At 45.2% G+C, this 20339-nt stretch overlaps 1 protein-coding gene across 2 annotated transcripts; it reads left to right on the forward strand.

Moving 5' to 3' along the window:
- Positions 1–1053: 1053 nt before the first annotated feature.
- LOC103726401 (eukaryotic translation initiation factor 3 subunit C) lies at positions 1054–18986 on the forward strand. 2 transcript variants are annotated; one of them, XM_008823936.3, is made up of 21 exons: positions 1054–1186; positions 1289–1427; positions 2561–2626; positions 2723–2912; positions 3307–3432; positions 3772–3826; positions 4937–5046; positions 5421–5548; positions 7391–7550; positions 7691–7794; positions 8826–8967; positions 9135–9260; positions 9365–9458; positions 9800–9990; positions 10218–10442; positions 14229–14592; positions 17964–18123; positions 18215–18280; positions 18367–18454; positions 18556–18718; positions 18812–18986. In XM_008823936.3, the coding sequence occupies exons 2-21, from the start codon at positions 1327–1329 to the stop codon at positions 18892–18894; spliced, it is 2742 nt and encodes a 913-aa protein (XP_008822158.1). In that variant the 5' UTR covers positions 1054–1186; positions 1289–1326; the 3' UTR covers positions 18895–18986. The 2 variants fall into 2 exon arrangements, with proteins under 2 accessions (XP_008822158.1, XP_029414897.1); XM_029559037.1 differs by having other exon boundaries at positions 7694–7794.
- Positions 18987–20339: the final 1353 nt, after the last annotated feature.

Genomic DNA, 20339 nt, shown 5'->3' on the forward strand with positions numbered 1-20339 from the left:
AGCCTCTGTGGGCACCAAGCACACTTGTCATGCATATACATACATGCAGGCCCTCATATCTACATAAAATAAGAATAATTTTTAAATGTTCAAAGATTTTTATTTTTGTGATACAAATCTCCTAAGATATTTTTCCCTCCTCCTTTATAAATACATTTAAGAGTGTGACAGTGGGGGCTGGAGAGATGGCTGTTATTAAGAGCACTGGCTGGTCTTGCAGAGGACCCCTGGAACTGGAGTTACAGACAGTTGTTAGCTGCCATGTGGGTGCTGGGATTTGAACCCTGGTCTTCTGCAAGAACAGCCAGTGTTCTTAACCACTGAGCCATCTCTCCAGCCCCTGCATGGGATTTGAAGCCAGGCCTTGTGTACAAACGAACAAACAGGAATGTGAATTCCTTTACATTTTGCTCACAGCCGTGTCCAATGCTGGGACTATTGCTCATTTGCAATAAATATTTAGTAAACATTCAGGTAATAATGGGTGAATAGTAGCAATGTATGTATGTGTGTTTTCTCTTTCCACCATGTGGGTCTCCAGGATCAAAGTCAGGTCAGGCTTGGCAGCAAGTGCCTTTATGACCTGAGCCGTCTCACCCGCCCCCGAGCTTGTAGATCCTCATTTTGCACAAGGCACTGTCCCAACATACTTCATATCTTGGTCTCCTAACATTCTGTAGGTGCGATTATTCCCTTTTGTAGCACGGGGACAGCCGAGGGTTAAGGAAATTTGCCCAAGAAAACGGTAAGGCTGAGATTCCAACCCTGAACTGGTAATTTTTTTTATATCTACCTCCAAAATCTAGCAGCCCATCAGCATCAAGTGGCCGCTAGCCTCTATAGATTTTTATTGTTTTGTTGTTGGACTCAGGGTCTCCCTGTACAGTCCACTGTGGCCTCGAACCCAAGGTCCTCAGCCGCACCCTCCCTAGTGCGGGAATTGCAGACATGGCCATGCAGGTCACCAGTATATTCTGTTTTCGATCTTGCAGCCGCCTGGTCGCCAAGGATTTGGCGAAGCAGCCTCCACTTCAAATTTGTCCCAGCTTCCTGTCTGCTGCAAAGGGCACTGGGAATTGTAGTTCTTTAGAGCATTCGTTGGCTCTTCGCGGAACTGACGTGAAACCCCCTTTCCTCTTCCGGCGTCTGGGCTGTCTCGCCGTGCTGTGAGAGTTGGAGCTCGCTGGTTCGTTTCCTGGGCCTCGTGTCGGGCGGAGGAAGGCTGGGTGGCGGCGTGGGCGGGTGAGGTCGCGGGGCGCCGCGGCCCTGACGCTGCGTTCTTCCTCAGGTTCGGGTCGCGCGCCCTAGCCCTTGAGCGCCGTCGCCATGTCGCGGTTTTTCACCACCGGTTCGGACAGCGAGTCCGAGTCGTCCCTGTCTGGGGAGGAGCTGGTCACCAAGCCTGTCTCCGGTAACTACGGCAAACAGTAAGTTGGAGGACCGACGCCACCGTGTGTGCGCGGGCGTACGACTTGGGCGGGCTCCGCCAGGGCGCGTGGGAGCCAAGGGGTGCGTGGGTGGGTGGGGACCGTCAAGCCCGGGGGTGCTGTGAATTGAGGTTTCCCTCTGGCTGGGTCTGTTGCATCATCACTACCATAAACTGGCCTCGCAGCCTGTAAATTTTTTTCCGCATCCTTCTCCGTGGTGCCTTCGTTCCTTGGATGCATCGCAATGGCTTTATTTTTAGCAAAACCCTCCAAATCATACCAATCCGCAGTGTCCGTGGAAGGAAACCCTAAATTCTGGGTTAGTGTCTGGGAACCCTTTTTGGCTCTGAAGTCCAGCCACCTGTCTCTGCCTGCAGTTGTTAAACATCTAAATACTGCTGTGCTTACCTCTGTTGAAATACCTTTTCCCTATTTTTGCAAGTTAAAATTATTTGAATTTTGAAATAGTTCTCAAACTTACACTATTTTTGCTGTGTGTTTGTCATGTTTAAAACATGTATGTACTCAACAGAGAAACAGTGATGTAGGTGTAGATGCATCAGTATGATTGATTCTGTAAACACCCCTCAAAGTGAAGAGTCATCACCATAAAATAAAAAATTAAGAAAGTTAATAAAATAGGAAAGAATGGAGACACTGCTGCTTACTGAATGCTGTGAGACTTTGGTCTGGTCTAGTTAAAGAGAAGTATTACCAATGGATGTGTTAAAAGCCACTAAGACTTTTCTTTGCTCCTGGTCTTTCATAGTTTGACAGATCTGGTTCAGGTACCAGCTCCTTGAGGCCTTTTGCATTTGTTATAGCTGAAATGCCCTTTTTCTCTACTCTCTTTCAGTACTTGTATAGTGATTTGGTCCTTTATATAACTAGCTGTCTGATTCAATAAGTAAGCACCTCAATTATTTGTTTTTAAGGATATTCTAGTATCTGCTGTCAGAGTTTGAAAAAAGGCCTAACCAAAAGTTGGAGCTGTGTAAGATGGGGTAGGAAGAGCAGGAGTCACAAAAAAGGCTGGGTGTGGTATGGACCCCTCAGCCCTGCCTGCTTCATCTAAGTTGAGAAATAGTGACTGTTAGGGGTGAAGGTTAATGGTCTCTGTTCCTTCCAAACAGGCCGTTGTTGCTGAGTGAGGATGAGGAAGATACAAAGAGAGTTGTCCGAAGTGCCAAGGATAAGAGGTAAGGCCAGGAGGCTGAGTGACCAGGACTCTCTGGGAGAAGTGTTGTTTTCTCCACAGTAGACATGCTCATTCTGGTTCTGGGCACCCAACCCAGGTTTGAGGAGCTGACTAACCTTATCCGGACCATTCGTAATGCCATGAAGATTCGAGATGTCACAAAATGTCTAGAAGAGTTTGAGCTTCTGGGAAAGGCATATGGAAAAGCCAAGAGTATTGTGGACAAGGAAGGTGTCCCCCGATTCTATATTCGCATCCTGGCCGACCTGGAGGACTACCTGAATGAGGTGTGACTCCTCTGGCTCTCCAGAAGGGGGTGTGGGCCTGGCTATTGTCCTTACTTGCTGCCTGGGGTCAGGTCTTCTTGGGGTGCTCTGCCTTATTACAGTGTTGCATTGAACATAGAAATGAGATAAAGTTGAGGGAAGACCTTTTTTGGACAAAACTCGTTTGTATTTATTATCACCTTTTACTTCTGGTTTTGTGTTTATACTGCTGATATATAAAAAGTCTTTGAAAAATAAGGTCTGGAGGTGTAAGTCAGTTTTAAGGTTCTTGCCTGGATTCAGTCCCCAGTACTGCAAACAAAAAGTTAACGGACTTAGTAGGGGATGCAGATGGTAAATGGGAAATACTACTTAGTTCCAGATGACTGTTCCCTCTTTCTTATTTCCTCTTTAGCTTTGGGAGGATAAAGAAGGAAAGAAGAAGATGAACAAGAACAATGCCAAGGCGCTGAGCACCTTGAGACAGAAGATCCGAAAGTACAACCGTGATTTTGAGTCCCATATTACAAACTACAAGCAGGTGAGTTGGCTAGAAGCCGATTCTTTTTCTTGTTTTTTTGTCTTTTTGAGACAGGGTCTCTCTGTAGCCCCAGCTTTCCTGGAACTCACTATGTAGACCAGGCTGGCCTCCAACTCACAAAGATCTGCCTGCCTCAGCCTCCCAAGTGCTGGGATTAAAGGCGTGCGCCACCACGCCCGGCGAGAAGCTGACTTTTGAGCCAGGGAAAAAAATGGCCCTATGACTGAGACAGAGCATTAGCAGATGGAAGCATGATAGAGAAAAAGCCATGACCATCTGGGCTGCGGAGCTTGGGTGGCTTGTGTTGGCAGGCATCCTTCACTCTCATTTTCTACCTAGAACCCTGAGCAGTCTGCGGATGAAGATGCAGAGAAGAATGAGGAGGACTCAGAAGGTGAGAGGGAAACCTTTATTTTATTTTATTTTATTTTTTGGTCTTTTTTGAGACAGGGTCTCCTAGTAGCCGCAGTTGGCCTGGAACTCACTATGTAGACCAGACTGACCTCACAAAGATCACCTGCCTCTGCCTCCCAAGTGCTAGGACTACAGGCATGCACCATGCCCAGCATCTTCATTTCATTTTTAAAAATATTTATTTGAAACAGAGTCTTCCTGTAGCTTCAGCTGGCCTGAAACTTGTTATGTAGACCAAGCTGGCCTCCATCTCACAGAGATCCACCTCCCTCTTGAGTGCTGGGATTAAAGGTGTGCACTGCCATACCTGGCTTTATTATTTTAAATATTTTATTATTTTATGTGTGTATTGCCTGCATGTATGTAAGTGCACCTATGTCAGGCAATGCCTGTGGAAGTCAAAAGAGGGTATCGGATTCCCCTGGAACTGGAGTTACAGATGATTGTTAGCCACCATGAGGGTGCTAGAAATTGAACCCAGGTCCTTTGCAGGAGCAGCCAGTTCTCTTATCTGGTGAGCCATCTCCAGACCCCTGGCTTTATTTTTTAACTTTATATGTAAGTGATTTTCCTGCATGTATGTAAGTGCTCTGTCATACAGTGCCCACAGAGGCCAGAAGAGGGGGTCAGATCCAGGGAACCTGAGCCACTATGTGGGTGCCGGGAACCAAATCCAGGTTCTCTGCAATAGCAGCCAGTGCTCTTAACTGCCAAGCCATCTCTTCAGGGCCCCCCTCCCCTTTTTGGTCTTTTTGAGACAGGGTCTCCCTGTACCCCAGCTCACCTGGAACTCAATATGTAAACCAGGCTTGCCTCAGTCTCACAGAGGTCCACCTGCCTCTGCCTTCTGAGAGCTGGGATTAAAGACATGTACTACCACACATGGCAGACTTTTTTTTTTCTTCTTTTTGGAGACAGGGTCTCACTGTGTGGTCTTGGTGCCCTGGTATTCTCTATGAAGACCAGACTGGCCTCAAACTCACAGAGCTCTTCCTCCGTCTGCCTGGGATTAAAGTTGGCACCAAGCCCAGCTTTTCATTCAGTGTTGCTCTTTAATATTCTAGCTTTTTTTCTCCCTACTTCCCACCAGGGTCTTCAGATGAAGATGAAGATGAAGATGGAGTCAGTGCTGCAGCTTTCTTGAAGAAGAAGCCAGATGTTCCTTCTGGGGAAAGTCGCAAGTTCCTCAAAAAGATGGAAGTAAGAGCCAGAGTTGGGAGGGGGTGGGGGTGTGTGATTTGCTGCCAGAGACTGTTTGGGTCCTGGGAAGAAGAAAAGTCCTGTGCTGGGAGAGTCGGATTTGGTAGAGCCTGAATTGAAAACAACCTCCCTCTTGTTGGAACATGAAGTGAATTGAGATCTAAGTGCTAGGCCCAGCACTACCCTGGGTTCTATGTGCTATTGCTCTTGGGTAAGTTGAAACTTCCCAGGGCTCTGATGGTCTGTCTGTCCCACTTCTTACTACCCTTATTCCATGAATAACTACTGTTCTGTCCATGGGAGTGCCTGGCATGTGTCAGGAGGGGCAGAGACCCAGTCTCCTTGTCTTCTTCAGCTGATCTCTTTCCTACAAGGATGAAGATGAGGACTCTGAAGATTCTGAAGATGATGAAGAGTGGGACACAGGTTCTACATCTTCTGATTCAGACTCAGAAGAGGAAGAAGGAAAGCAAACTGTTCTGGCCTCAAAGTTCCTTAAAAAGTAAGAGCATAATGGGACCTGGGCCACAGTGGGAAGGGTAGAAAAACCTTTAGCCATCTTCAAGACTGGTGCTCTTGACTTTCATGGAACCTTTTTAGGTAAAAACCAACTGCTTCCATTTTACAGCAGTATTTTAGAATCAAGCACAAGGTCATAAAGCTAATGTGACTTGAATATGGGATTTGAAGGCTCCAGAGCTCAAATATGTAACCACATTACTCATTGGAAATCTCACTTTGGCATCTTAGCTGTACAAGATTTTGTGGGTGGGTGGGTGGGTGGATGGATGGATAGATAGTACATTTTTCCCCTTCTGCCTCCCACATTTTTTTGGTTGTCCATTGCATTATTGCATTTAATTAGGGTTGTCTGCATGAGCATGGGTAGGGGGCTGTTTACTTGGATGAGGGCAGTTAACCAGTGTCCACCACTGAGAAATGTAGTTCCTCCTTCCCCTGACAACCATTAACTGCCCCAGGCTTCTCAGGAAGGGTTGGGGCCTCATGAGTCTTGTCATCCATATAGAGTATTAATGGATTCAGTCCTGCGCAGATCTTAATGCAGGTAGCCACTGCTGCTACGTCATACACATCGGACAGCTTTGTACAGCCCTCCTTCCCATCCTCTGTCTCTTATAGTCTTTCTGCTTCTCTTTTACACTGTTTCCTGAGCCTTGGATGAGGTGATATAAATGTCCTGTGTATTCAGGGTTTCGTTTGTTTATTTTGAGATCTCAGGTAGCCCAGGCTGGCCTCAAACTCACTATTAGCTGACCTTAGATTCCTGTTCCTCCAACTCTACCTCCCAAGTGCTGGAATCAGAGGCATGCATGACCACCCCAGCTGGTATTTTTTAATCTTTAGTCTTTTAGCTATGTAACAGTTCAGAACTTCAGCATTTATCTGTTGGATATATAATTGAGAACATCGCAATAAGATGTGAATATATGGTTGGTGAGCAGCCTTAGCAGGTAAAGTCCCCTAAGGCTGACAACCTAAGGTAGATCTCTGGGACCCACATGGTTGTAAGAAGGAATTCCATCAGTGGCATACAGACACATACAAAATATGTTTTAAAAGATGTGAGTAGGCCAGGCATGATGGCACACACCTTTAGTCCAAGCAGTCAGGAGGCAGAGGCAGGGCCACCCTGGGCTACATAGGGAGTCCAGGACAGCTGTGACTACAGGAAGACCTGTCTCAAAAAACAAAAGCAAAAAAAAAACCAAAGATAGGTGAGCATACTCCAAGGTATAGTGTGATCATAGGAAGGGTCAAGCCCAAATTCTAGGTCTTTGAGATAGAATTTTATAGGTGAATTCATTGTGGTTTTTTTTTTGAAGATAGGGTCTCCCTATAGCCCCAGCAGGCTGGCTGTGAACTCAGAGATCCACCTCCCTCTACCTGCTGAATGCTAGGATTAAAGGCGTGTGCCACTACGCCCAGCAAATTCATTGTGTTTTTGAAGTATGGGTCACAATATTCTTAGGACTAAGTAAAACTTGAGGCCATGGAAAATGAAGTTCATTAGAAGCACTGATGATGAGTAGTATTAGCCCCTTTATCTTTGCTTATGCTTTGGGTACGATATAGTTCCCATAGACCAAGAGAGTTCACCCTACTGAACATATACAATGGCTTATGTGCAAATTTTGAAAAGTGAGTTTTTGGGCTAGGTATGTAGCTCAATTGGTAGAGTACTTGCTTAGCATGTCCAAGGTCTGGGTTCGAGCCCTGGCACTACATAACCAAATGCTGGTGGTTCTCGTGTATAATCCCAGGATTTGGGAGGAAAAAGTCTCAGAGGTAAGAGAGAGACATCTTCTCCCGTGTCTCCTGGCAGGGCACCCACCACAGAAGAGGACAAAAAAGCAGCTGAGAAGAAACGGGAGGACAAAGCCAAGAAGAAGCATGACAGGAAATCAAAGCGCCTGGATGAGGAAGAGGAGGACAATGAAGGCGGAGAGTGGGAGAGGGTCCGTGGTGGTGTGCCACTTGTTAAGGTGAGGATTTCAGAGTAAAAATGAACTGGAGGGTGATTAGAAGAGCATACCAGGTGCCCACCTGGTTGGATTAGGAAGGAGCTTAAGGCAAGAACAGATTTTCTATGGACATGCACATGACAGGGTATGTTTTGGCCCAGGAGAAGCCAAAGATGTTTGCCAAGGGAACTGAGATCACCCATGCTGTTGTCATCAAGAAACTGAATGAGATCCTACAGGCAAGAGGCAAGAAGGGAACAGACCGGTAAGATTCATGGCCTGGGCATTCATGTAGCTGCATAGTTTCAAAGCTCTTTTCAACACAGGGTGGAGATGGTGGGGAAAATCACTCTGCTTGCAGAGAATATTTGTGGTTATAGTAGAGGAACAGTATACTTGAGATAGGATCCATTTTCTGCTATTTACTCTCTGTATGACCTCGAACTAATCATTAAACTTTTGTTGCTTTTTGAGAGGGTGTCTCATTGTATATCCCTTGCTAGCCTGGAACTCACTATGTAGACTAGATTGGCCTTGAATTTACAGAGAGCACCAGCCTCTGCCTCCCGAGTACTAGAATTTTCTTTTTTTTTTTTGGAGCTGAGGACTAAACCCAGGGCCTTGCGCTTGCTAGGCAAGTTCCTCTACCACTGGAAAATCCCCAACCCCAAGTACTAGAATTAAAAGTGTGCATGTACTGCCATGCCTGGCTTCACTCAACCTTTTTTTTTTTTTTTTTTTTTTCCCTGTCTTTTTGAGACAGGGTCTCCCCTGTAGCCCCAGCTGCCCTGGGACTCACTCTGTAGACCAGGCTGGCCTCCATCTCACAAAGATCCGCCTGCCTCTGCCTCCCAAGTGCAAGCACCACTTCCAGGGTGGTTAGCATTAGTGCTGTTCTATTGAGAATTTAAAAGAGAAGCAAGGACTCAGGAATATAGTTCATTTGGTAGAGTGCTTACTAAGCACACATGAAGCCCTGGGTTTGATTCCTGGCATCAGGTAAAAACCAGGAATGGTGGTGCATACCTGTAATCCCAGCACTTAGGAGGTAGAGGCAGGAGGATCAGAGGTTGAAAGTCTCCTTGGCTACATAACAAGTTCAAGGCCAGCCTGGGCGACACATGACCCTGTCTCAAAAAAAAAAACTCATAAATAAATAAGAGACAGATATATAGATGATGACTATGTGGGTATGTGGAATTGGCTACTCTGCTTGTCTGAGGAGAATATCCTGTTTAATGGGGTGAGACTTGCTGATTGATCTCCAAAGGCTCATCCAATTCTGTGTCCCTTTAGTGCCACCCAGATTGAACTGCTACAGTTGCTGGTTCAGATTGCTTCTGAAAATAACCTAGGGGAGGGTGTTATTGTCAAGATCAAGTTCAATATCATCGCCTCTCTCTATGACTACAACCCTAACCTGGCTACATACATGAAGGTGAGGGCAACAGGAGCATCTCTGGGCTGAGTTGGTGGGTCTGGGGAAGGTACCTAATAATCTTGAAATATGGAGCTTGTGACAGCCTTAGTTGCTGAAGGCCCTGTGCATTCTTGGGAAACATCACTTACTCCCTCCTCTGACTTTGTCATTTCTTCTCTTGGCAGCCAGAGATGTGGCAGATGTGCCTAGACTGTATCAATGAACTGATGGACATCTTGGTTGCAAACTCCAACATCTTTGTTGGAGAGAATATTTTGGAAGAGAGTGAGAACTTGCAAAATTTTGACCAAGTAAATGGAAAAATTGGCAAGATAGCACATTGTTTGCTTTGGGACAGGAGTTGAGATATAAGATAGAAACCTGAGTAATTGTATTTCTTTGCTTTCCTCTTCAGCCACTGCGTGTACGTGGCTGTATCCTAACTCTGGTGGAGCGAATGGATGAAGAATTTACCAAAATAATGCAAAATACTGACCCTCACTCCCAAGGTGAGCCTAAGCAGGCAGGGACATTGGTAAAAGGAAAAGGGCAGGGGATAATACTAAATTAAGGATTTGGTAAGGAGTCCACAAATCAATGAAATACCAGCCCTTTGTTACTTAGCATTTTGGGGGCATAAGTTACAGATTTATTAGGTCCTGCTGACCGGGGATGGTAATTCAGATGTTTTCCTAAACAGTGGGGTGGCAAGGTCCTGGGAGATGGTGTTTTCAGGGTATAGTACTTGATGAATGTAGAAGACAAACCGGGGTATTTGGGTTGATTGGGAACAAGTGATTGGAAAAGCCTCTATGCCCAGTTGAAGTGAGGTGGATGCTCTCCCTCCCAGAGTATGTGGAGCACCTGAAGGATGAGGCACAGGTATGTGCCATCATTGAGCGTGTACAGCGCTACCTCGAGGAGAAGGGCACCACTGAGGAGATCTGCCGGATCTACTTGAGGCGCATCCTGCACACCTATTACAAGTTCGATTACAAGGCCCACCAGCGGCAGCTAACCCCTCCCGAAGGCTCCTCAAAGGTGAGAGTACTTGGCAGTGATGTCAGGAATAAAGATGTATCACTCTGTCCTTATCTGTGAGGACTTGATGCCACGTCTCCTATTTCCGAGGAACTTCTGAGGTGGAACAGGGAAAGAATCAAGTTACAGTGAGGCTAGAAAAAATTTCATCTTTGGTTAGGACCTAAGCCATTTAAAGTCATTGCCTTTGCCAGATAGCCACCTTTAACAACTTCCTTTCTTCCTAGTCTGAGCAAGACCAAGCAGAAAATGAGGGTGAGGACTCAGCTGTGCTGATGGAAAGACTGTGCAAGTACATCTATGCCAAGGACCGCACAGACCGGATCCGTACATGTGCCATCCTCTGCCACATCTACCATCATGCTCTCCACTCCCGCTGGTACCAGGCCCGGGACCTCATGCTCATGAGTCACCTGCAAGACAACATTCAGCATGCAGATCCACCAGTACAGGTAGGTGGAGGAGACAGCTAGCTTTAATGATGGAGAAGCCAGAACTTAGGCCCCTGTCCTCCGTTGAGGTAAACTGACTCAGTCAGAATTGCCATCTATCTGGCTAGTGCAAGTCTATTATTTTTTTATTTAGTCGCCCTATACCCTCAGCTCGCCTGGAACTCAACATGTAGACCAGGCTACCCACCATCACACAGAGATCCACCTGCCTCTGCCTCCAGTGCTGGGATTAAAGATGTGCACCACCACACACATAGCTACTGCAAGTCTATACAAACACTTGGTCTTTCCCAAATGCCAGTGTTCTTTGACCCTCTTCCCACAGTATTAGAATCCTCTCACAGATTTGGGTTCAGCCAACATTTATTAATTGTGTGGTTCAGAACATTAGGTGGTCTTTTCTAGAAGGAGGAAAAAGATCTTTAGCACTTGTTAAAGTAGGAGGAAAGGCAGGGACCTAAATGGCAGTGTACTATATTGGACACATCACAGTGAAACTTAGCAATGCTCCCTAATAGTGGAGCAGTTAATTTTATGTGCAGTGGTATTTTGAAGGCATTTTTATATTGAGAAAGTACTAAAAGCCATGTCTGAGGTGTAGGTCCTTTTAATGTATACTTCCTAGGAAATACTTATAATTACATTTGGCAAACTTGTTCAGTGGTACTCAAGGTTATTCAGAGAGAGAGAGAGAGAGAGTGTGTGTGTATGTGTGTGTAGAGGCATGTGAGGTCAGAGGACACCTTGGATGCAGGTCCTGGCTTCCACTTTGTTTAAGTTTGAGCCAGAGTTTCTTATAGCGTGGGGCTACATCCCCGGCCCCATCCACATAAATTTTGGATCAATTTGTCATTATTAGGCTATATAGCCTCATATTAAAATAGAATTTCTAAATTGATTTTGACCTTTTAAAAAATATTTCATGGGGCGTGTGTATAAGTGCACCAATGCCTTCGAAGGTCAGAAGAGGGCATCAAGTTCCCTAGAACTGGAATTGGTTGTAGACAGTTGTTAGCTGCCATGTGGGTGCTGGGAATTGAACCCAGGTCCTCTAGTCAGTGCTTTTAACCACTGAGCCACCTCTCCAGCCCCAACATCTTAACCTTTTAGTCCTATATATATTTCTATTTAATTTTTTCTTTAACTTTTCTCTTTTAATGTTTTAGTTTTCAGTGTAAAAAGATGCTCCTGAATATATTTCATGATTTCTTTGCCATTGTTAAATGCAGGATCAAAATTTGGTGGGGGGAGGTCTTTTTGAGGCAGGTTCTCCCTGTAGCCCCAGTTGGCCTGGAACTCCCTTTGTAGACCGGGCTGGCCTTGAACTCTCAAGAGATCTGCCTGCCTCTGTTTCCTGAATGCTGGGATTAAAGGCCTATGCTACCACGCCCAACAGGATTAAAAATTTTTTACTCTGAGTATTAACTCCTAGTATACAAAACAAACCAAACATTTTTTGTTAATTATTGTTTTATCCTGCTGTTTGTAAATTTATTCTATTGATATCTGCTTATAGATACAGATTTCCTTTTTTATCCTTACCACTCCCCTTAGGTACAGGTTTTATTACTACAGATGGTCCCTAATTTATTGTGGTTTAATTTAGGATTTTCTACTTCATTTGGGTGGTTTGTTTTTGTTTTTGTTTTGAGGCAGGGTCTCCCTATGTAGCTCTGACTGGTCTGGAATTCATAGAAATCCTGCTTGCCTCTCCATGTGCTGGAATTAAGAGTAGTGTCACTGTGTGGCTTAAAGTTTATTGTTAGGTGTGTGTGCATGTGCACATGTGGAGGTCAGAGAACCACTTTTGGGTGTCTGTTCCCTCTTTCTACCACAAGTCCCTGAGGATCAGACTCAGGTTGACAGACTTGGTAGCAAGCACTTTTACCTGTTGAGCATCTCATTGGCCTTGCTAGTATTTTTTTTTCTTTTTTTAATATTTTATTTATTATTTTTACTTTTATGTGTAAGTGTAATGCCTGCATTTAGGTAGGTGCACCATGTCATGCAGTGCCCTTGGAAGTCAGAAGAGGGTGTCAGAGCCCCTGGAACTGAAGTTATGGACAGTTGTCAGTCTCCATGTTGGTGCTGGGAATTGACCCCAGGTCCTCTGCAAGAGCAGCTAGGGCTCTTAACCACTGAGCTGTCTCTTCAGCCCTCCTACTAATATTTCTGGACATAGTCTCATGTAGCCCAGGCTGGCCTCAAACTTGCTTCTTATCCAACCTTGAACTTGTGATTATCCTGTCTCTACCACCTTAGTGCTGGCATGTAGTCCATATACCATATAATTGATGTGGTGTCTGGGCTGAGGGCCATTTGCATATTAAGCACCCTACTAACTGAGCTACATCCCCTGTCCACTTTTTTTTTTTTTTTGGTCTTTTTGAGACAGGGTCTCCCTGTAGCCCCAGCTGACCTCTAACTAGGTAGGCCAGGTTGGCCTTGAACTCACAGATAGCCACCTGCCTCTGCCTGGGATTAAAGGCGTGTGCCACAACACCTGGCTACAAACTTTTTTCTCTGGCTGGCCTAGAACTATATAGACCAGGTTAGCCTCAAGTTCACAGAGATCAACCAGTCTTTCCCTCCTGAGCAATTCAGATGCCCTGAATCTGGAGTTAGAGATCATTGCAAGCCACCATGTGAGTGCTGGAAGCCAAACTTGAATCTTCTGCAAGAGCAGCGAGTTCTCTTAATTGCTGAGCCATCTCTTTCCAGCCCCCAGTCTTCCCTATTTTAATTTGTGGCAAACTCATCCATCTTTGCGTTTTATTAGACCAGAAACCTCAACAGTGCTTGATTCTTGCTTTCTTCTCACTAATCGTCAGGTTCCCAGTCATTGCAGTCTGTCTGATTACTACTTAATACTGCCTTCCTTTCCCTTTGTTCTAAGAAGCCATCAGCCTATCATCTTCCTCCTGACGTTGCTTTGCTTTTACCTTCATGTCCCTTTAGTCTCTCTTTGCTGTTCTTAGTACAGCAGCCAAAGTAAACCCCTTCAGTCAGATTTTATCTCCTACTTGCTTGGAACCTTCCCATGGTTTTCCATCTTGAACTCACCATGGTTTACACTTGTTTGTCCTCCAGCTCTCAGTCTTTGACCAATCTTAGTACACCACCCTTCCTGTTCAAGTGTACTTAGGTCAGTTTTTCACTGGACCATTGCATTTCCTTTTCATTTTCTTGGCATGGTCCTCTATTTGCATGACATCTTTAGGTCTTCAAATATTTTCTTCACAATGAAGCCTTATATCAAATTGCTGGCCACCATCACCACACAGTTCCTTTCTAAACTCCTCCCCCTTTTTCATCTTTCTCCTAGTGTGAATCGCCATCACAGTATTCTGTCTTTCGTGCTCCACCTCTGGAACAGAAGCTTCATGAAAGGCTGGACTTAACTTGTTTTATTCTCTGTCCCCAGGTCATGGCCTGCTTGCTGGTCAGAACATAGTAGATGCTCTAAGTGCATTTGTTGACTAAATGAACAATTCATCTGTGGTTGCTTTTTTTTTTTTTTTATTTACTTTATTTGTATGCATGTATTACCTGCATACAAAGGTTAAGTGCACCCGTGTCGCACAATGTCAGAAGAGGCTGTCGGGATACCCTGGGACTGGAGTTACAGACAGTCGTTGGCGGCCATGTGGGTGCTGGGATTCCATCCCAGGTCTTCTTCAAGAACAACCAGTGTTCTTAAATGCTGAGCCATCTCTCCAGCCCCACCTATGGATGCTTTAAGTGCATTTGTTGACTAAATGAACAATTCATCATCTTTATGCTCAGATCCTGTATAACCGTACCATGGTGCAGCTTGGTATCTGTGCCTTCCGCCAAGGCCTGACAAAGGATGCACACAATGCTCTTCTGGACATCCAGTCAAGTGGTCGTGCCAAGGAGCTTCTGGGCCAGGGTCTGCTGCTGCGTAGTCTGCAGGAACGCAACCAGGAGCAGGAGAAGGTAGAGCGCCGCCGCCAGGTGCCCTTCCACCTGCATATCAACCTGGAACTGCTAGAGTGTGTTTATCTGGTGTCTGCAATGCTCTTGGAGATCCCCTACATGGCTGCCCATGAGAGTGATGCCCGCCGACGCATGATCAGCAAGCAGTTCCACCACCAACTGCGGGTGGGCGAACGGCAGCCCCTGCTGGGTGAGTATCGGACTTGCAGTCCAGTACTTGGTGATGTCTTGGCTTGCCCATAATCATAAGAGAAGTTAATGGAATGGCTCTCTTACAAGATGATCCCATTTGATTTATTTTGACACCTCTGCCTAGCACAGTCTTAGGCATGGGGAGTTTTGAGGCCAGCCTGGTCTACATAGCAAGTTCCAGGTTAGCTAAGATTACATAGTGATCCTGTTTCAGCAAATGAACACAAATTCATAAAATCTGCGTTAATAATAAAATTGTGATATACGTAATCTTGCTACCTTTTATCCTGATGAAATAAAAATGAGGTACAGAGAATTTAAGTGACGTGCCCAAGTTTAACAAAGCTAAATATGTACCTGTTTCCTTTTCTTTTCATCTTCATTCGCATTATCTTTCAGCCAAAACAGTTTTATCATTCAAGAATCCAACATTGCTTCTTTGATCACTTGTTTTGTTTTTGAGACAGTCTCACTATGTAGCCTCTGCTGGCCTGGAACTTGGTATGTAGACCATCCCAGGCTGGCCTGCCTCTGCCTCCCAAGTTCTGGGATTAAGGGTATGCACCACCACACCCAGCCTGATAACTTTTTTTTTTAATGTTGCTAAGGGGTGTTGGAGGGTTAAATGGCTCAGCAGTTAAAAGTGCTTTCTCCACATGTATAAGGACTGGAGTTTGTATCCCAGCACCCACAAAACAAGTCAGACATCCTTGCAAAATACCTGTAACCCCAGCTCTGAGAGGGATGAAGGCAAAAAGATCACTGGGGCTTGTTTGCTTCTGGCCTATGGCAGGAAGAGAGCCTGCCTCAAAGGAATAAGTGGAGAGTGATAGAGGGCATCACAGTCATACAGACACATATTTTAAAATAAATGAAGTGATGCTAAGGATGGAACCTAGGACCTCATACTTGCTATGCAAGTGCTCACTCTACCACTAAGCTACACCTCCAACCTACTTCAGTCACTTTTGAAAGGCCTGATGTTATGGGACTGAGAAAGTGAATCCTAGGAAGGGAATTGACCATGCTCTTCTATGTAGTTGGTTCATGGAAGGACTTGATTGAGCCAGGCTTGCCAGCTACAATCTCATCCCCTTGCACGCTGGTCTTGTTTATGGTCATGCTCAAGTACAGGTGCCCCTTAGGAAAATTTTGTTTGACTTACATGTGATGTTTTGCTTTTTTGGTAAAATGTCCAGTGAAAATCTGAATTTCCACTTGACAGAATACTGGCAGCTATAGGGGCCTTCTGCTTCCTTACAGTCCCTTCCACTCTGCTATGCTTCATGGGTCAGGTTCTAAGCTAGGCATGATTCTGCACATTTGTAATCCTAGCACTTGGGAGATTGAAGCAGAAGAATCTGAAGTTTGAGGCTATCCTGAGCTCCATGACAAGACTGTCTCAAAAAAAAAAAAAAAGCCTGTTTCTGTTCCAGCCAATGTATTGTTGTTTAGTTATTTGGTTGGTTTTTAGAGATATTCTTTGACCCTCTAACTTTGTCTTTATTTTTTAATTTTTTTTATTTATTTACTTCTTTTTGTATGTACATACGTATTGTGTGTATGTCAGGGGACAACTTGTGAGAGTTGGTTTTCTCCTACCACATGGGTCCTGGGGATTGAACTCGGGTCATCAGACTTGGTGGCAAGCACCTTTATCTGCTGAGCCATCTTGCTGGCCCCTGACCATGTCCTCTAAAAATACTAAAGAGGGAGCTAATCTAAGAAAGTGTGTATTTTCTTTTTTTGTCTCTTTTTGAGACAGAGTCTCCCTGCTGTAGCCACAGCTGGCCTGGATTTGCTGTGGAAACCAGGCTGGCCTAGAACTCACAGAGGCCTGCCTCTGCCTCCCGAGGGCTGGGATTAAAAGCCCGTACCACCACACCTGGCTCTGAAGATGTATGTTTTCTATTTGGGCTTTACCTGTGAGCTCTCATGCCTGTTCAGGGTCCACTATGTTCTTGTGTGGCACCCATTTCCAGTCTTAGAGTTTTGTACTTTGTCCACTGAATTGGAGTTGCTCTTGTTATGTTCTGGTTCAACCCTGAGGACAGTGTTTGGGAGGTAGAGTCCATAATCAGTACATGAGGGCACATGTGTACTATGGCATGCATGTGGCAGTCAGGACAACTTGTTAGGGGTTTGTTCTCTCCTACCATGTGGGTCCTTGGGATCCGAATCAGGTTGTCAGACTTGGCAGTAAGCATCTTCACTCACTAAGCCATCTCACTGGCCCAAAGCTAAACTTTTTTTTTTTTTTAATTTTTTTTATTATTTTATGTGTAGAGTATATTGCCTGCATGTATGTAAGTGCACCCATGTTGTGCAATGCCTGTTAAAGTTAGAAGAGGGCATCAGATCCCCTGGAACTTGAGTCATGGATGGTTGTTCACCAATATGTGGGTGCTGAGAACGAAACCTGGGTCCTGCAAGAGCAGCCAGTGCTCTTGCTAAGCCATCTCTCCAGCCCCCAAGGCCAAACTTTTTTAAGGAAAATAAATAAGCCACTTTCAAGAATAATAAACTAATGACAGTGTAGAAACAAGTGAGGTTTGATCTGGATGCAGTATTGTGCTTGTCATCCCAGCATTCAGTGGCCTTAGACAGAAATATTGTTGTTTAAGGCCAGCCTTGGGCCACATAGTGCATTCTAGACTAGCCTGTACTGCAGAGTCAGTCTCTTTCACCAAAAAAAAAAAAACCCAAAGAATGAAGTTTGGTTAAATACCATCCTAGTTGAGATTTGGGGCCTTTTTTGGGTCAGGGAACTCATGAGAGAATCTAATGAAAACTATGGACCTTTTTCTTAGGAATAAGGCACACAGCCATTTGTCAACATTTTCAGGGGTTAAGAAATCCCCTGAAGCATGTATCTGGACTGGTTGAGTTGAAATCAAAATAATTTCTATCCAGTTATTAAGTGACTTGGTTTTTTTGCAGGGCGGGGTGTTGGTCTTTTTGAGACATAATTAACATTGATGAAAAGTGAATATATACTGGTTAGTTTTTGTCAACTTGATGCAAATTTAGACATCCCTGGGAAGAAGAAATCTTTTCTCTTTTTCTTTTTTTTTTTTTTTTGGTCTGAGACAGGGTCCCCCTGTAGCCCCAGCTGTCCTGGAACTCCTTATGTAGACCAGGCTGGCCTTGAACTCACAGAGATCCACCTGCCTCTGCCTCCCAAGTGCTGGGATTAAAGGCGTGCACCCCCACGCCCAGTGTGACTTGTGTTACTGAGTGGAGAGCTGGGAGCATCTCCAGTCTAATAGTTTGCCCTTCTGGTCTTGGCTGCTTCATGAGTAGTGCTCATGAGGGCAAGAACCCTGGTTCCAAGCTTCCCTCAGTCTTACCTTATTCTCAACCTTTCAGGTCCTCCTGAGTCCATGAGGGAACATGTGGTTGCTGCCTCCAAGGCCATGAAGATGGGGGACTGGAAGACCTGCCACAGTTTCATTATTAACGAAAAGATGAATGGCAAAGTGTGGGACCTTTTCCCTGAAGCTGACAAAGTTCGCACCATGCTGGTTAGGTGAGCAGAAAAGGAAGCCATGGTGGATGGAAAAGAGAAGCCTGGTTGGCCTTCCTTCAGAATCTCACCCTTTCCTGTTCTCTCCTAACAGGAAGATCCAGGAAGAGTCACTGAGGACCTACCTCTTCACCTACAGCAGTGTCTATGACTCAATCAGGTAGGGTAGGTTCTGTGAGTACAAAGGGGGGCTCCAGCTTTGCCATCACTGTCCCTAACTACCTGTTCCCTTCCCTTTTTCCTCAGTATGGAGACACTGTCAGACATGTTCGAGCTGGATCTGCCCACTGTGCACTCCATCATCAGCAAGATGATCATTAATGAGGAGTTGATGGTGAGGGCCAGGGGTGGTAGATTAGGCAGGTGGAATCATGAAGAAATCAGTGGAGCAGTCTGACCTAGATCATATTCCCTCCTCTGCCTTACTCCTGTCAGGCCTCCCTGGACCAGCCCACACAGACAGTGGTGATGCACCGCACTGAGCCCACTGCCCAGCAGAATCTGGCCCTGCAGCTAGCAGAGAAGCTCGGCAGCCTGGTGGAGAATAATGAGCGGGTGTTTGACCATAAGCAGGGAACCTATGGTGGCTACTTCCGAGGTGAGTGGGTCCATCCCTCATTTCCCAGGATTCTTGTTCTTTGCTTCTCCCTCCTGGCATTAACATCCTGCCTTTCCCACCTTTCACCTGCAGACCAGAAAGATGGTTATCGCAAAAACGAAGGCTACATGCGCCGTGGTGGCTACCGCCAGCAGCAGTCTCAGACTGCCTACTGAGCTCTCCACATACAGCACTGTGGCAGACCGTTGAGCTTTTCAGTCTTTAACCTACCCCAGCCATTAAAGGTCTGTTTAGAGTTGTTACAGTTCCTCCTTGTCTGCTTTTTTCAATAGAACTATTGGACTCATTCATTTTCTAATTATGTCTCTGAGTTCCCACCACATGACAGGTACAAGGTTCAAAATACAGGGTGAATCATACACATCTGACTTCAAAGGACTTGCTATTCTTTGGCATTTAGCAGAAAAATGTTATCACAAGAATATGGAAAAAGGAGGTACATTGAACAGGAAGCAGTTATGGGGTAGTGTCTGGAGACTGGGGGCAGTGGGGTGTTTGGACCTGGATGGGGAAGGGAGAAGAGTTTTCCAGACCAGTGAGACCAGGCAGGGAGAAGAGTTCTCATTGACTAGTGAGAATCATGGTCACGGTCATAAGTATCATGATTACAAAGTAAGCATTGAGGAACTTGGCCATTATTGCAACATCCAAGCCTGTGATATTTCTAATAATGTATGTAATTCCTGTTGATTGTATTTTATAAACTGCTGGTTCTTCGTAGCTTGAAAGTATTTGTTTTCCCTCCCTTCCTTCCTGCAGGTTAGTGTTCTATAGCATTGCTGTAGAGGGGAATAAAGAGCCAAGTAGAAGCGTAGTGCGGCATTGGAGTTTTTCATGCTTAGCGCTTTTATAGGCAGAATGAGAGTAGATCAATTTTTTGTTTGTGTGTGTTTTCCTTTTTGACCTATTTGTTTTGTACATCTGCATGCTCGTGGCTATCCGAGGCCAACTGATGTAGTGAGTTCTCATGCCATATGGGTCAGACGTGGCAGCAAGTGCTTTTACCCATGGAGCCATCTGACTGGTCCTTAGATCCATTTTGTTTTATTTTTAGTATATGAATATATTGCCTGCATGTATGTAAGTGCATCCATGTCATGCAGTGCTCACAGAGGTCAGAAAAGGATATTGGATCCCCTGAAACTGGACAATCGTTAGCTGCCATGTGGGTGCTGGGATCCAAACCCAGGTCCTCTGCAAGAATAGCCAGGGCTCTTAAGCACTGAGCATCTCTCCAGCCCTGGATCAGTTTGGTTGGGGTTTTGTTTTTTGTTGTTTTTTTTTTTTTTTGTAAGATGGTTTAAAGCAGCATTGTAGAATATGCCATTGGAGCAGAGAGCTAGTTCATCTAAAGCCAGGGTAGTTGGGATCAGAGGTAGGGGAAGGATCAGGGAAGTATGTGTAACAAGCTCTGGGGTCCTGTGATACTTTGGATCTTGGAGGAGATGGAATCAAGAATGACAAATTCTCCTGTTAGAGGATAAACAGATGATAGAACTATTAGCAGTAAATTAGCTGAATAATATGTGTATTTGGGGTCTGGAAGAATACCATGTATATGAAGGGCATGTGGATAATGGGTTTGAGGGTTTTTCAGCTT

This window comes from Nannospalax galili, unplaced genomic scaffold, assembly GCF_000622305.1.
Source record: "Nannospalax galili isolate Female #2095 unplaced genomic scaffold, S.galili_v1.0 scaffold788, whole genome shotgun sequence".
Classification (NCBI taxonomy): Eukaryota; Metazoa; Chordata; class Mammalia; order Rodentia; family Spalacidae; genus Nannospalax; species Nannospalax galili.